This window comes from Rissa tridactyla, chromosome 1 (assembly GCF_028500815.1).
Source record: "Rissa tridactyla isolate bRisTri1 chromosome 1, bRisTri1.patW.cur.20221130, whole genome shotgun sequence".
NCBI classification, from domain to species: Eukaryota; Metazoa; Chordata; class Aves; order Charadriiformes; family Laridae; genus Rissa; species Rissa tridactyla.
This window is the reverse complement of record NC_071466.1, coordinates 14,181,191-14,196,080: the sequence shown is the minus strand read 5'-3', so window position 1 is coordinate 14,196,080 and position 14,890 is coordinate 14,181,191. Positions and strand designations below refer to the sequence as shown.

Genomic DNA, 14,890 nt, shown 5'->3' with positions numbered 1-14,890 from the left:
AAGGGATAACATAAGCATTTAGTGTTCGCATTCAGACAGCCATATGTCAGGACTTATAAAATACTCCCATTTGGTTACCATGAAGTTTGCTCAATCCTTCACGTTTAAAGTTTATTCTAGGGAGAAGGTGCTTCCTCAGGAGAAGGCTGTGTCTGACCTTTGAACACAAGAATCATCAATACTACCCAGAAGATCTAATGTTAAATAAAAGATCAGACTGTGCACCTATAGGCTGACTTTCCTCAACAGAATTATATCTTCTGTTTTATAAGGTAAATGAGTACTTCCTTTGGCAAGTTACTTTTGTTAGTATGTACTTCATCCATTCCTACTTTTTAAGACATGAACTAAATACTCTTGGCGCATTACAATTATATATGAAAGCTATTAAAAAAAAAAGCTTTATTTGAAGTTTGGTTGGTTTTTTCCCCCCCTGTTAACTTAAGGAGCATCAGTAACATTTCCACTGTTCCCCCATTTTAATTAGGTTACTCATTCAGGGCCAACCATATCTCAACTAAAAACCAGGAAGCTTTTGCTATTTCTAGACTCCAAATACACTTGTAAAGGTAACAGACACTAAATCAAATTTCAGAGCGTACCTCTAGGTGTAAAGAACTTTCTCAATAGTTCAATTTTTTTCTTCTTAAAGGAAACAATTCCAATTATTTCCAGACTTACACAGTAACAGAACAGTCTTTAAGTAAAAACTCTGAAGTTTTAAAAAAATAAAAAATAAACTGTTGCCTTCTTAATAATAAACTAATTTTTTTCCCTGAAGCACAAAATAAACAACTCCAATTAAAGCTGATGTGAAAAAGTAGAGCTCATCACCAATCAAAAAAGTTTGATTAAGATAACAAAAATTAAAAGATGTTCTTCTTCAGGTTGGTCTTAATTTGCGTGCTTTCATTCTCCCTCCTTCCAAAAATAAGCAAATAGAGTTTGACGGTTTTTAAATGCATTCTGAAAACTCCTCCATTTAGTCCATCAATTTTCCTCTTGTAACGATAATTCCTTTACTAATCAGCTACCTACAATTTACTTAACACTGGTCATTTTGACATTAAAACCAGGCACAACTACTTTGCCTACCTGAGCCAAATGGACCTTCTTCAAGGCATGACTTCCTCTGAGATGCGCCTTTTCAAGCTGCTCTCTTCTCTCCCTCTCTGCCTCTCTGCGTAGTTCCTCCAAACGCTTCCCTTCTTCTGCAGCAGCTAACCGAGCATCTGGCTGGTAGTCAATCAACAGTTTAGTCCGTGAAGTTCTTTGTAGTAGTTTAAAGCATACTTAACAATAAATAAGCGAGTAGTTCTGTAGCAAATGCACTTTTTTAAAAAAAAAAAGCATACAATGCCATATGAACACCTTCGAAAGTTTATAATTCTTAGTTACAAGCAGGACCAAACCAGTTTTTTACCTTTGAAAAAAAAATGCCTATTTACATATTCCATAAGTGTAGGTGTCAAAGTGTTCTAGTTTCAAGCCGTACTAGGGACAATCATTTGTAGGATTTATTTGTTATAGCAGAGTGGTTATTTTTCCTAAAATACAAGGTAAAGTAAATAATACAGTCAATATTACAGACTGACTACTTCTATCTTCGTGTGTTCATTGAGAACACTTTTCTAGTCTAAGAGAGGCTCATCCAGAACAGGAACTTAGATTGTGGTCTCACATCATTGATAAACTGGACTATTGTTTGGTGCACTTTTGAACAGCATTACCTTAGTTCAAAAATCACCTCCAAAAGCTATGCTCTTGCTCGGTCTCACACTTTTCCAGGCACTCCCTATCTTCTGATCTTACTTTGCCCCTTGTCTGAGTAAGTTTTCCCATTTGGCAAAAATCTATTCATTGTTCTTTTTCCTCAAATTAAACTTCTGCCATTTTGGCAAGCTGAAACCCTTCACTGCATGAACAAATGAACGCAAATATGACGTAAAGACTGGGAGTATGTAGCTAAAAGAGGGGAAGACAAAAAAAGCAGGGCAACTGCAACTATTAATGTAGCATAAGCCACAAAGCAGAAGATTTGGCTGTCCTAATGTTATGTCAGTCTTGGGAACTTACCCCCTTACAGAGGTCCGTTCACATGGGACACTGTCAGGTGTGATCCCACTAGTGACCCAGCATGTTTCCTTGCAAGTTTCCCCAGCTCGGATTCTGATTAGTAAGTTGTATAATGGCTGCTTTATACAAGTTTGTATTTTTAAAGAAGTTCTAGAAAACTGAATCGCTGTTATCTCAACACTGTATGCAATACAAAGAAAAATCTATGGAAGCATGTATCACTAACACTTCGATTTAATCACCTGCTCTCCATCCAATTCTCTGTCCACATAAGGTTCGGAAATATGATAACGTGTAACAGAAAAGTTGTCAGCACCATAGGGCTTCACTGCAGGAGTCTTTTTAATTTCAAAATTCTAGGACAAAAAGTACAAGTACAGCTGTATCAGAAAACAGTATCTCTAGCAAAGCAACTAAACAGAACATCAAGTGACATGTACACTTAAATCAGTATTAAAAGAAAGCCACCCCCTGCAAATTCTCTCCTGAAAATATTGTTTAAAACTTTACATACACTTAATGATTAATAAATCACAACAGCACAAGGCAGATCTAGAGGTCTTAACAACTGAGAGCATCTAATAGCCTAAGGCAAACTCCTCCACACAAACTGACATTCATCAGAGAGCTCTACCTTCATGTTTCAAAAGCAATACCTTAATTTAAAAGCACTTGAGGTTAATGTACTAATACAAATCCCACTTACAACAGCTGTCACGCTCACCTCAAAGCGGGACAACCACAGAACCACAATATAATTATACCTAACAGCAAAATGAACACTTTTAAAGTACAGACTTTTCTTCATGGAACTCAGAACCCGTGACGTCAAATTTATTAGATGACCAGAGAAAAAAGCATTTTCCATAACTTCACTGAAAAGTGTCTATTCATATAATACACAGTTTTTTGGGGGTTTTTCTGGTGTTTTTTTTTTTTTTTTTTTTTTTTTTTTTTTTTTAAGTTTTGGGTACATTACCACATTTCAACTCCTGCCTGAAGGAGTTTGCACACTGAGCAATGAGACCCTCCCTCTTTGTCTCAGCCCGATGTCCTCAGTAGTGAGGTAGCCAGGTCAGGTAACCAAGTATTCTGTAGGACCTGCCTTTGTACTTTTAACATCTCCTCCATTAATTTTCCTCTCAGCTTCCTCTTCCCCAGACTTTCTCCTAAAAAAGGATTCTTATCCATATTAACTAAAACATCAAGTTTCATGGCCCAAGTGGTTTAAAACTAATATAACTGTAAACAAACGCACACACACAAATGGCAGTATTAAGTCTCAGGAATATCTTAAACTTATCTCTATGACATCTAAGATATCTAAGAGGAGGCATACAAAATACCAGTACTGATTATCTCTTGCTATTTTATAAAGTCTGTGGAAAGTGAAGTCTTTAAATTAAAATCCTATGATATGCAACTACGCAACAGAACTTCAGTATCTCATTTTACGGTTCTTAAGCAAATGCATGTTATTCTAGTAGGAAGACAAAAAAAAAAAAGACACGCACAAATAAAAGTACACCATCAAGAATTTCACTTTTATTTCTACATAATGCTGTTTAAAAATTGCTAACTTTCTTAGTCAATAAATCATAGTACTTGTAACAGATGAATATTAACCAAAACACTTGCAGATACTGATTATGGCTCTGAAACCAGACAAGTCCCAGCATAAATCTCATTAGCCAGATCACTGACTGTTTGACCTATACCGTGTTACTTTGAGAATGTAAAATTAAACCTTAGACTTCTGAATTATTTAAAAAATGTAAAACTAACAACTCAGTAATTAATAATTACATTTAATCAATCAAATCTCAGAATTTTATTCAAAAGCTGTGAAGATGTGAGAATTATGTTGGAGACTGCAGTTTTCCAATTAATATCAAAACCAATTCAGGTTAAAAAAAAAATAATACTTGTAACATTACTATACCCATGGTGGAACCACTGCAGCTAAGAATCTGTTCATAGCTCCATTAAGAGGTTTATAACTCCTCCCTCCTTTTTCTTCCTAAAAAAGTGAATAATTCTATACTAAAATCTGGCAAAACTGGAATGTATCATGTAGTATCACGATGTTAATGTGTCATGAAGTTAAAAAATAAAACAAAAAAAAGCTAACTCTATGAATACTCAAGAAGAGTACAATAACATTTTTAGGTTGTATTTCTATTACATAAAAATCTTACAGATCATATAAAAAAAATAAGTTCACAAGAACTTTGTGATACTTGTCAATAAAATTGTGTTTACAGCTCAACTTCAATTAAGTAACTTAACAGTTGGTCTAACTAACTAAGGTCTCAATTCCTAAAAGCCATCCTTCTGAGAATCAAACTTGATTATGACAATATATACAGAGTAAAAACACTTCTTTTGTAATTGGGTAAAGTAACAATAATAGGAGTATCTTCACGAAATGTTTCTTATATTCTAAGTAATCCTGCAATGAACAACACTGCCCTAGCTCCATTTTGTGACATTTTATCCAATTGTTACCGCAACAGAGCATCAGATTATGATTATAGCTATGTTTAATAAGCTCTTTATGTAAATTGATTTGAAAATAAGCATGCTTATGCAGATGACCATGTAATTTGCTGTAATTCAAAGGATTTAGAGTAAAGTTAAGCAATTCAAATTCACTGCCTTCTCAGTAATGCATTTGCAAGACAAAGCCACAGATTTTTTCCCCCCTGACACTGACAGTTAACATCTTTTGTTTTCTCCCTTTATACAAAACTAGGAATAAACCACAGCTCTAACCATCTCTGATCTTTCAATTACTTAGCATTTACCCCATGCAGTACATGGCACCCAGTTACTTTTCCAAGAAAATACCTTTATTCTTCACCCTGGGCCCTCCCAGTAACACGGGCCTATGACAAAAGGATTGAAATTCATACAGATATGAAAACTAGGGAAAAGGCTCAAAGTCAGCTAGTCTTTACATGGATCAAACTGACACACTTTGCTATATTTAAACAAGGCAACGCAATCTCTTTCCTCAACAAAACCTCAACATGTCTGCAGAACTGCTGATTCAATTTGCCATTATCAGAGCATGAACTTATTAAAAAAATAAAACCCACTTTATTGTAGAACATCCAGATGTTTGCAAACTCTGCTAAAACCAGCTAAAATCACGTTTGCTGAAAAGGTGAGTAAAGGACATTTGTTCATAAGTGGAAATGCATTATATTGTAGAATTTCAGGAAAGGAGGTTATGATTCTGCAATACTTAAACAGGGTACTAACCCAGACCTGTCATCCAACACAATCACAAATTCAATTGTACCAGAACCCAGGGAAACCTGAACGAAGTTTTCTTGTTTGCCCTGGTGAAAAAAGACTAAAGAATAAGAAGAACATTCTGCATTTGTAAAATGGAGAGAGGGATGCATTACTGAGGTTGTTAGATGAGAAGTATTATGCAGTACTGCATCTTTTTAGCTGTTATATCATCTACAAATACGCATGTTAACTGCAGCTGATTTTAGGTCACCAATTACAAACCTGTTTGGGGTTTGTTGTTGGGTTTTTTTGTTTGGGGGATTTTGTTGTTATTTGTTTGCAGGTTTTTTTTAAATAGAAAGTAACATAAAACACATCCTAAACTGCAACAGTTACCAAAAAGCAATGCTGCAACATCTCATGCTTTTCCAACAATGCCAAACTGAGCAATACAAGCATCTGAAAACCAGGAAACACAGAGTCAAAGTTTTAACTGATAAAGCCTTCATCTGCTCTAAAGCAGATACACTGGGAACACGTCACGTGGAACAACGTAGAGGAAAACAGCAGCATGACAGAGTGTTTGAATTTACCTGAACCGTACCATACGGGACCATATTCCATCTCTTCTAAATTCCAATATTGCATATACTTCACCAGAAATAACCCCAAACTTTATCACTCCCTTACAATCCTCACTCATATCCAACTTCCACAACACGAAAACCCTTGGGCTACCAGGGATAAAAATCCAGGGATACAAATTGAAGTATACATGCACTCCTTCTAATCATTCTGAAAACTGTGAGGGTCAAACCTTACTTAGTTTTTCCAGATACATCAGTACCAAACCCCTACCATCCAACGCACTAACCTGTACATAACATGCTGGATGTAGCTCGGAAAAGCTTTGATAACTTCACTGGCTCTGACGGGGACTAGTATACTTTAATCCTTTCTTTTCTTGTCAGTGCTCTGAATATCCCTGAACCTGACAGTCTGAAACGGCACAACACCACATAAGGCAACTTAAACTCCACATTAATGAAGTTCCATTACATTAAATTTACTAAAAGTTAATTCCAAAGTAAAAATCCACATAATGTTCTTCCTGCAGTTCAGACCTGCAATCCTACAGTAACTTTTAGACCTATGCAGAATCTCTCTGAATCGAAGCACGAAGGAAGCACAAAGTCATCCCCTAAAAAGGGTACAGCATAGAATATGGGTTTTCTCTACTTTACTCCCCAATAGCCTTAGGTACAGGTTTCCTATCAAAATTAAACAGCTTACCCTACATTTGGTATTCCCTACAAGAAACAAAGAAATTGGAGGGGAAAAAAAAAAACAACAAAAAACCCCACAGCTAAAAAGGTAGAACTATCTTTATTACAGAACTAAACAAAATGCTATTACTGCATCATTATGACAGAAGAATGAGGTTGTGTGTACATGCTGAGAAAGACCACTGTGGCTATTAAATGAAAAACAGATCATGATAAAGTTTAAAAGACATGTTTACCACAAAATAAGGTCTTAGATGACAAGAAACAAAATCCACACATAACAAGAGATCAGAAATAAACAAATACCAAGGCTTAGTAGTAAGAATACATAATTCATTAATTTTCTTGATTTTTGCTCTCCTTATAGTATGCAAATAGCTATTTCAGATATCCTGTTGTGAGGAGTCAGATCAATAAATAAATCATTACATTATGTGGTACCCTGGAATTGTGATCACTATTCACATCATGGATATGTACCTCAAGAGGATGTGGTGGAGGAGGTGGCAGGCTTGCAACTTTGGCTGCTCTTTGTCTTTCCACTTCTAGAGCATGTTTACGTGCATTCATTCGTCTTCGGGGAAAAAAAACCCGAAACCAAACACAAAAAAGGAGAAGGAAAATTTATTCAAGCAGCATTGATAACACTGTGCAAAGTAAGAGGCAGACCTAAAACCAAACAGCTTCAGATGTACCTGAATTGAATGCCTGGGAGATAGGGATAGACAAGCACACTGAAAAGTCAACAGAACTTATGCTGGAAGGCAGCACTGGAAAATTAATTTATTGAAGTAATGCAAAAATGTTAATACAAACAAGTTTCTAAAGAATAAAGCAAAATCCCTGCTTTTCACTTAAGTTTTCAGAAAGCACTGCATTGCTTCAACATATTTTAATTGCTGAAGTGTGGACAAAACTAAGTATTTAATCAATAGGTCTCTCAGCTCTACTCAAACACAACTGTTCCCAAGAGGACACAGTTCATTTTTCATGCCACCTCAAGTTTGGTCCAATTGACTTAAAAAAAAAAAAAACCCCGAAAACCAACACAACAAAGCAACCACAAAAAAAAAAAATCAAACCACTAAGAAGGAAGATCATGGCTGTTGAGCGATATTAATTGTTTAGCATAAATAAGTAAGTTTTAAGTAGAATAAATTATTTAGGATTATAATTTGGTGTGATTTGTGCTGCTTGCTTAGCTCTACTTAGCATGAGTAGCTAGATTTGCTGAAATCTTCAGGCCATGAGAAAACTGCTGTTCTCAGTACTTTTCCTAGCAGATGGTACAGTGTTATTTAACCTTTTCGGATGGGAAAGTACTGGATATCACGCTGATGTTTTGGTAGTGTTTCTCTCAAGTCCACGACTTTTCGGTTCCCCATGTTCTGCCAACAAGGACAACTGCACAAGAAATGTAAACCAGAAGATACAGAGGCTCCCACCCTTGACATAAACTACAAATCAAAAAGCTAAGAGCCTGCCTGTCTGGACACAGAAAAAGAACCAATTAAATTTTAGAAGACCCCAGACCAAAAATCACCATTGGACTGAAAGACGCGTGGACAGCACATGAGGGGCGGATGTATGGATCACAAGGGTATAATTGCCCAGGGATTTCTTTGTTCAGGGTTCCTCTCTTTGGAGGCACCCAGCCTGGGCTGTTCTTGCTGCTGTACCTTCTAGTTATCCAACATCTGAGACTCTGCTGCAGGAAACCTAAGAACAAGCCTGAAGAAGAAGGACACATGCCCGAGAGTAAGTGTGTGTGCAACACCATGAATGGTGTGTGAATGCTCGGGCAGCAGCTTCTCCTTTAACAACAGCAAATGTCCTTTCTTCCAATGGGTAACTCTCTGTCAGGAACTGGCCTGAGAACATTTTATTTTGTAAGTCACTGAATAGCTGTTAGTCAACAATCTAGACTGAGAACAGCAATATAGAGATGAAAGGCTCCCCACTCATTGAGAGTCTATAAGGCCAGCTCATATAGTTGACATTTTTGTCTTGGTTTTAAAACTACAATTCTTATCAAAATCCACAAGCTTTGTCCACAAGCATTAATTCTCTAACCCATAAAATTTCAAAGATTAAAACAGCTCCAAACAAGAAGCATCAAGATTTTTGCCTATCACCTTTTGACATCATAAAGCACATTCTATGCTTAACAAAACTAGGTAACTATTGCATACCGGGCTTGCTCACGAAGTAATTTTTCTTTTTGGTATTTCTGCTCTTTCAGGGCTTTCCTATGTCTCTTCTCCGCTCTTTGCTTCCTTTCCTCTGCTTGCTTTGCCAGAGCTTCTAAGTCAGGTTCCTTAACAACAAAATATTGCAAGCACTTAATACAGGGTTGGTTTTTTTTTACTCACTTCTTATACAATCAACATGATATTTCAAATTAAGTACTGCTGGTAACAATCACAAACTCAAAATTACATTATACTGTAGAACAGTAAAAATACTCCAAAGAGTAACTTTTCCTTCTCTGCCATCTTCTTTACTCTCCTCTACCACCACCAGCAGCAAGTTTGCCACATTCCTTGGCCAGTGCAGTTAAATATTGATGCAGAAACCTTAGATTCTCTCTGCATCTCTTTGATAAAGAGAATAATATAAATACACTTAGACATTTAAGCAAATGCTGACTAGGCAGTACAGAGAAAGCAAGTAACCACTTTTCAGTCATTAATTACAACAATCGTGTATCAACAGAAACATTTCTTTATAATTAGTTCACTGCTCCTACGGCATTGGTAACACAATTTTCCACAAATTCATCCATCCTAGCATCAGAAAGGACTTCACAAAGTAGTTAATTTAGAGACACTGAGATATGGAAAAGTTTAACACTATAAAAGGTTAAAAAGCCTGACTAATTCAGGAAGTACGTGAGACTGCAAAATTCACGCAAGAAATCTGTGGCGTTGCTGATTTCTATAAACCTGGTTCAGAATTAAGTCTACGGAAAATTTCTACCCAACAACCTCAATGATCTCTCAAGAGAGCCTACACAAGTTAAAACTATTTTCACTTTCTTTAAAATCCTATATAGGTGCAGAATTAAGAAGTTAAACCAGTTTGCAGTCTACACAAAGGCCTCTGAAGCCCCTTCATGTCAAGAAGGCAAGACATTCCACATCACTTGAGCACTGAAGAAAAAAAAAAAGTGTATTTTCTTAACCATAGAAAAGATACTGTTACATGGTAGAGGAAAAAAAAGGTACTACACTAATGGCATACTTGAGACAATGATTCACCACATGCAATTTAGTCAAGTACAAACATACACCATTATATACCTGTACAACCTAACATAAACAAAATAACTTTAAGAGTTTGCACAGCAAAAACCTTAGCAGATGGGCCTGATAGACAATTGAATCCTGGTTTTGTGGAAAGACATCTGCAAAAAAGTACATAAACAGAAGTTTTAAGAAGATCTAAAAGAAGATTCCATTCTTCGAAAAACCTGTCATTTTAGATATTAGGGCTGAAAGATTAAGAATATAAAAAGAACAAACAGCAATCTTGGTATTTCTAGAACATCAAGAATTTCCCTGACAATAACATTCAGCTGTTTCACTTACGTTCTCCTTGGCTTGTCGGTGACCCTCACCAATTGCTCTTAAGCTTGATAAATACAGTTTTTCTAATGCTTTCCTCTTTTGATCCTGTGCTTTCTGCCATTCAGCTCTCAGTGCCTCCTCTAACTTATGTAGTTGTTCTTCTCTCCTCTGCTTTACTTTCTGTCTTATCTGCAAGGCGATATACTTCTGCTGCTCTCTAACCTGTAGAAATAGCATTTATTTTGTCAGTAACTTAAAAAAGCACAATATTTTCTGCAGCAAGTTTTTCCACAACATACTCTACCCTCCTTTCATCTTTCCATCTAATCTACTTCCATTAACAATATGTCCAGAAAATACTTCAAAGTTACAATTACCTTTTTCCAAAATTAATATATTAAATAATAAATTTAATCTTAGTTAAATGTTTCAGTTAAAGTCAAAAGAGCAATATACAAAACAAAAGGCAAAAACTGCTTGGAATATCCTTCCCTCCAAAAATACAACATAATAATTTAATAAAGACTCCTATTACAATGCAACATGGTGTAAAGAAAATCAGCAACCATATTGTTAAATTAAAGTCTGTTTACTAAGTTTTTGTTTTCCACTTTGTCAGTAAAATTCTCTTCACTAAAGAGAAAAATATATCAAGAAAAAAGCCCAAGGGGGGTGAAAGATTAGTACAGAGCAGATGTCTTGAAGACATACATTTTTTTGAAGATGTGAAAGACCTGAACAGTTTGTGTAGGACAAACAGAGGAAGGCTAAGAAAAGAGTAAGAGAAATGGAGAAACAGCCCTGTGATCCAACAGCAGGTCAGCAGAAGAGAAATGGAAGAAAGATGGGATGATCAACAGACACGTTCTGAAGAACATGAAGGTACTCTCCTCAGACATTTTAAAAGGAGCAGTACTTAAAGCACTTAGAGCTATGACATACTGTAGCAATTCAGTTTGTCTACTGGAAAGCTGTGAAGTTCTGTATTAGCAACAGGTGTCTAATTTCTTCTGCATGACCACTATGAAAACCTGGAACACCGTAAGAAGTTTGAATCCTTACATAAGTGACGCATCAGCAGAAGAGAGACAACTGCATGTTCACAGCCAGATAAGAATGGCAGATACTGTGAAGCTGGCAGGGAAAAAGAGATTGTGAATCTAACAAACAGAGAAAGTATCACAAGCAAAATATGCACTTAGTAGTAAATAAACATGAGAAAAAGAAAATAATTCACACACTAACCAGAAACCTAATACACAATATTATGACCCTGAAATTTAATTTACACAAAATAAATTTTTCAGTTAGTTTTCCTAAATTATTTGTTACATCACTAAATTAAATACGCAATGTGCAAAAATATAGGCATACTTGCTGTAGCCTCAGTTTTCTTCTTCTTTCATATTCTTCTTTGAGAAGCATGGTTTCTTCATTAGGACTAAGCCTCAATTTCCCAGCTTTTGCAACTTTCCTCTTCATCTTTGGAAATGCTGAATAATCAACTTCTATGAGAACAACATGAAAAACAGACATTGTGCATAAATGATATAGGTAAACCAGCTATAAATAACCCCAGATACTGCCATAATCTTACCAATCTACCATGGTATCTAGGAATGTGAGCTATAACTGCTCAACTGTACCCAACAACATTGGCACTGTCTTTGTCACAGTCACAAAACGTAGTGCTTTTGAACTATTATGCTTATGTAGCAAACTCTGCAACAGTATTACATTAACATTCAACACTGTGGACCAGACAGGCATATCTGCAAAGTGAATAGCAAACACCATTCCACTCCTGAGATTAAAAAAACCCAACCCAACACACTACTGAAACCCACACCACACAGTAAAGCAGGATGGTCACTTAGGTGATTTATAGTGAAACATTCTCATAACAGTTATAAGATATTGAGTTTGTTAACATTTTTCACTGCAGTCCAAGGTTTTGTGCCTTGAGGACTGTGAAACTCCGACAACAGCCTATGTGCCAAGCATTTCACCAGAACACTAAGATTGCTCACTGACAAATTTTTATTTGACCTTTCTTAAGCAGCCATTTCAAATTATGTTTCCATGTGTATTTTACTGCGGAACCGGGATCTGCTGGTTCTACACATCACTTCCCATTTTCCTTGCAATTATAATTTTCATCTGCACAGCAAGAAGACTTTTTCAGCCTGATTTGCAGGCTAGTCCAAAACTGTCCCCCCCAAATATTTATTTGATCTTTAAGTATTTATATCCCTGAAAATACTGTCCCAAAACAAACCAACAAAGACTTTCAAAAGCCACTGTTTAGTTCTAAAAATCAAAAGCTTATTACTAGTGAACAACCCACGTGGCGCTAACAATTTAACCAACATGTTACATGTGGAAAGATTTGTTTTCAGTATCGGAAATAATGAAAAAATAACAAAACTCTAGAGAAATCAGGTGAAGTGAAAAAACAAAATAATTATCCATAAGATACTTTTGATACAAGGTTATTAAACCAATGAACCCCAGGTTCATTACAGGATAAATAGGGACTAAACATGTTCCTCCGAGCCTTTATTCTGCTGATGAGGCACAAAATAAGTTTATCAATACACATGATTAAGGAGTAAATTACATTCTGGAGACACTGGAACAGGTTGCCCAGAGAGACAGTGGAAGCCCCATCCCTAGAAGCTTTTAAGGCCAGGCTGGATGGGGCTCTGAGCAACCTGATCTAGTGGGAGGTATCCCTGCCCATAGCAACAGATGATCTTTAAGGTCCCTTCTAAGCCTAACAATTCTGATTCTAGGATTCCTCTCTCCCCCCCAGAAAGGAAAATTTAGAGCATGAACAATAGAAAGCCAGAAAATCTAACACTTAAAGGATTAGAGCAAAAGCAGATAATGCAAACACCACCACAAAGCCGTCAATGCTTGCACAGATTCAGCAAATACACAAGAGTTAAAACTAAGCCAGCCTTCGCCGGGAACACTGCGCTATAGGTACCTGTAAGCAACATTAACATCTTACTACCCTGGTGGGACAGCTAAGCCAAAAGCACCTCTCCCGAGCCGGGAAGGGAAGCAGCACTCTAAAGGCAAGGACGAGGGCAGCGCACCGGCCGGAAGCTGAGGCCTGAGGCGGGCGGCGCGAATGCCCTAGGCCGGTGAGGAGGGTGGACCAGGCCGCAGCACAACCAGGCCCTCAGGGAGAGCCCCACCGGCAGCCGGCTCCACCCGGGAGGCCCCAAGCACGTTCGGGCCGCGGCAGCTCGATCAGCCCGAACTGAGGGGGAAAGTGAAGGGAAAGCAACACCCTGTCCCGGCCCCAGGAGCCCGAAGGCGGGAAGAGAGCAGCCCCGCGGCGGGGCCGCCCGCACCTACCCACCGCCGACTGAGCCCTCCCGCCAGCCACCAACGGCCGCCGCCTCCTGCTGCGTCACCTCCGCGCTCACCCTGACCAGCCAATCGCTGCGGGCGTGGCGGGAAACGGAGCGGCTCGACAGGCCTGCCCCTCAAAGCACTCCCCCCACCGCCACAGCGCACATACGCCAGCCAACAAGCCTGCCCCGCCCCTGCCTCCTGGCCACCAATGGGAGCCGCGGAAAGCTGTGATTGGTCGTCGAGGCCGCACGCGGCCAGTACAAAACGGGCTCCTTCCCCTCAGACCCTCCCTGAGGGCTCATTTGAACGCGTTAGCGCTTTGCCAGCTCCATCAGGACATCTCGGTATGTCCTGAAGGCGCTTATTACCGTGACTTTCTCACAGTGCTGTACCCGGCAGGTCTCGGTCAGGGTTTCCAAGCACCAAAGCTAATTTTACCTCACTAGTTCCACCTCTGTGTAATTTCCTTGTTCAACTCTCTCTTTGGATGCACTGTATGAGTAAAAGGAGTAAATTTGGACTCACGGTAGCCCTGGACTGTTCATGCTGCTCTGCCTGTCTCCTGAGCTTGCACATAGCTGCCCAAGCTGCTTCTACAAGGAATCTGTGCTGCTGCCTCAACCTCATAACTTTTATTAACCTTTTTTTAACTGATCTCTGCTCCTTGTAAGCCTTGTTTGCTTCTTTGCTTTCATCCTTATGTTTAAGTTTTCTTTCTAAGAAGGACCACTTATTGGATGTGCAAGACTTGCAGCAGTTGGGATTCGAAAACGGAGACATCTGATAGCCTTGATTTATGAGGAACATACAACTGAGCAAAAACTTGTTATTTGTGTTGAGAGAAACAGTTTGCTGCACAAGGGGAAGAAGCAAAAGAGGTTGTGCCAGGCTGGTTCTTTGCACTGAGAGAGCTCCCAGGGCCTGAGCTGCTGCTGCAAAAACAGAAGAAATGCTTGTGACTTACAACCCCATCAGGCACAATGGAGACAATCGGTTGTCTCATACTGAAAGGTGACTGCAAAACATAGCTACTTTCTGTGGCAGTTTCTTCTAAAAAAGGGAAAACAATTTCGTACCGGGAGCTAACTGCCATAGTAACCCACCATGCTGTGCCCTACAGGACTGAAAGTTTTACTTGATAAAACTTGGTGGTTTGGTGCATGCGGATGCATGGCCAGATGGGAAATACACTAAAAAAAAATACAGGATTGCAAAACAAAAGACATGAGCATAGGAAGAAGAGGTAACATAGCAGCTGAATGTGCTTTCTTCCCTGCCTTCTGCCTTGTACTGCTAAACTGCCTTCTTATTCATGGACTTCTGTGCTATGGGATCAGTTAGGAAGAT

The 14,890-nt window shown here is 38.3% G+C and overlaps 1 protein-coding gene across 10 annotated transcripts in view; it reads right to left on the bottom strand.

Annotated features, from left to right (window-relative positions):
* Positions 1 to 13,692, bottom strand: part of CEP295 (centrosomal protein 295) — a 43,597-nt gene extending 29,905 nt beyond the window's left edge. For 6 of the 10 annotated variants that reach the window (XM_054191729.1, XM_054191737.1, XM_054191788.1 and 3 more), the window contains exons 1-7: positions 13,167 to 13,284; positions 11,549 to 11,682; positions 10,196 to 10,396; positions 8,798 to 8,922; positions 7,086 to 7,179; positions 2,319 to 2,432; positions 1,096 to 1,236 (exon numbers count right to left, since the gene is read on the bottom strand). In XM_054191729.1, coding sequence (XP_054047704.1) covers positions 1,096 to 1,236; positions 2,319 to 2,432; positions 7,086 to 7,179; positions 8,798 to 8,922; positions 10,196 to 10,396; positions 11,549 to 11,682; positions 13,167 to 13,185 — 828 coding nt within the window. In that variant the 5' untranslated portion in view covers positions 13,186 to 13,284. The other 4 variants (XM_054191805.1, XM_054191764.1, XM_054191778.1 and 1 more) reach the window with 4 other exon arrangements.
* Positions 13,693 to 14,890: the final 1,198 nt, after the last annotated feature.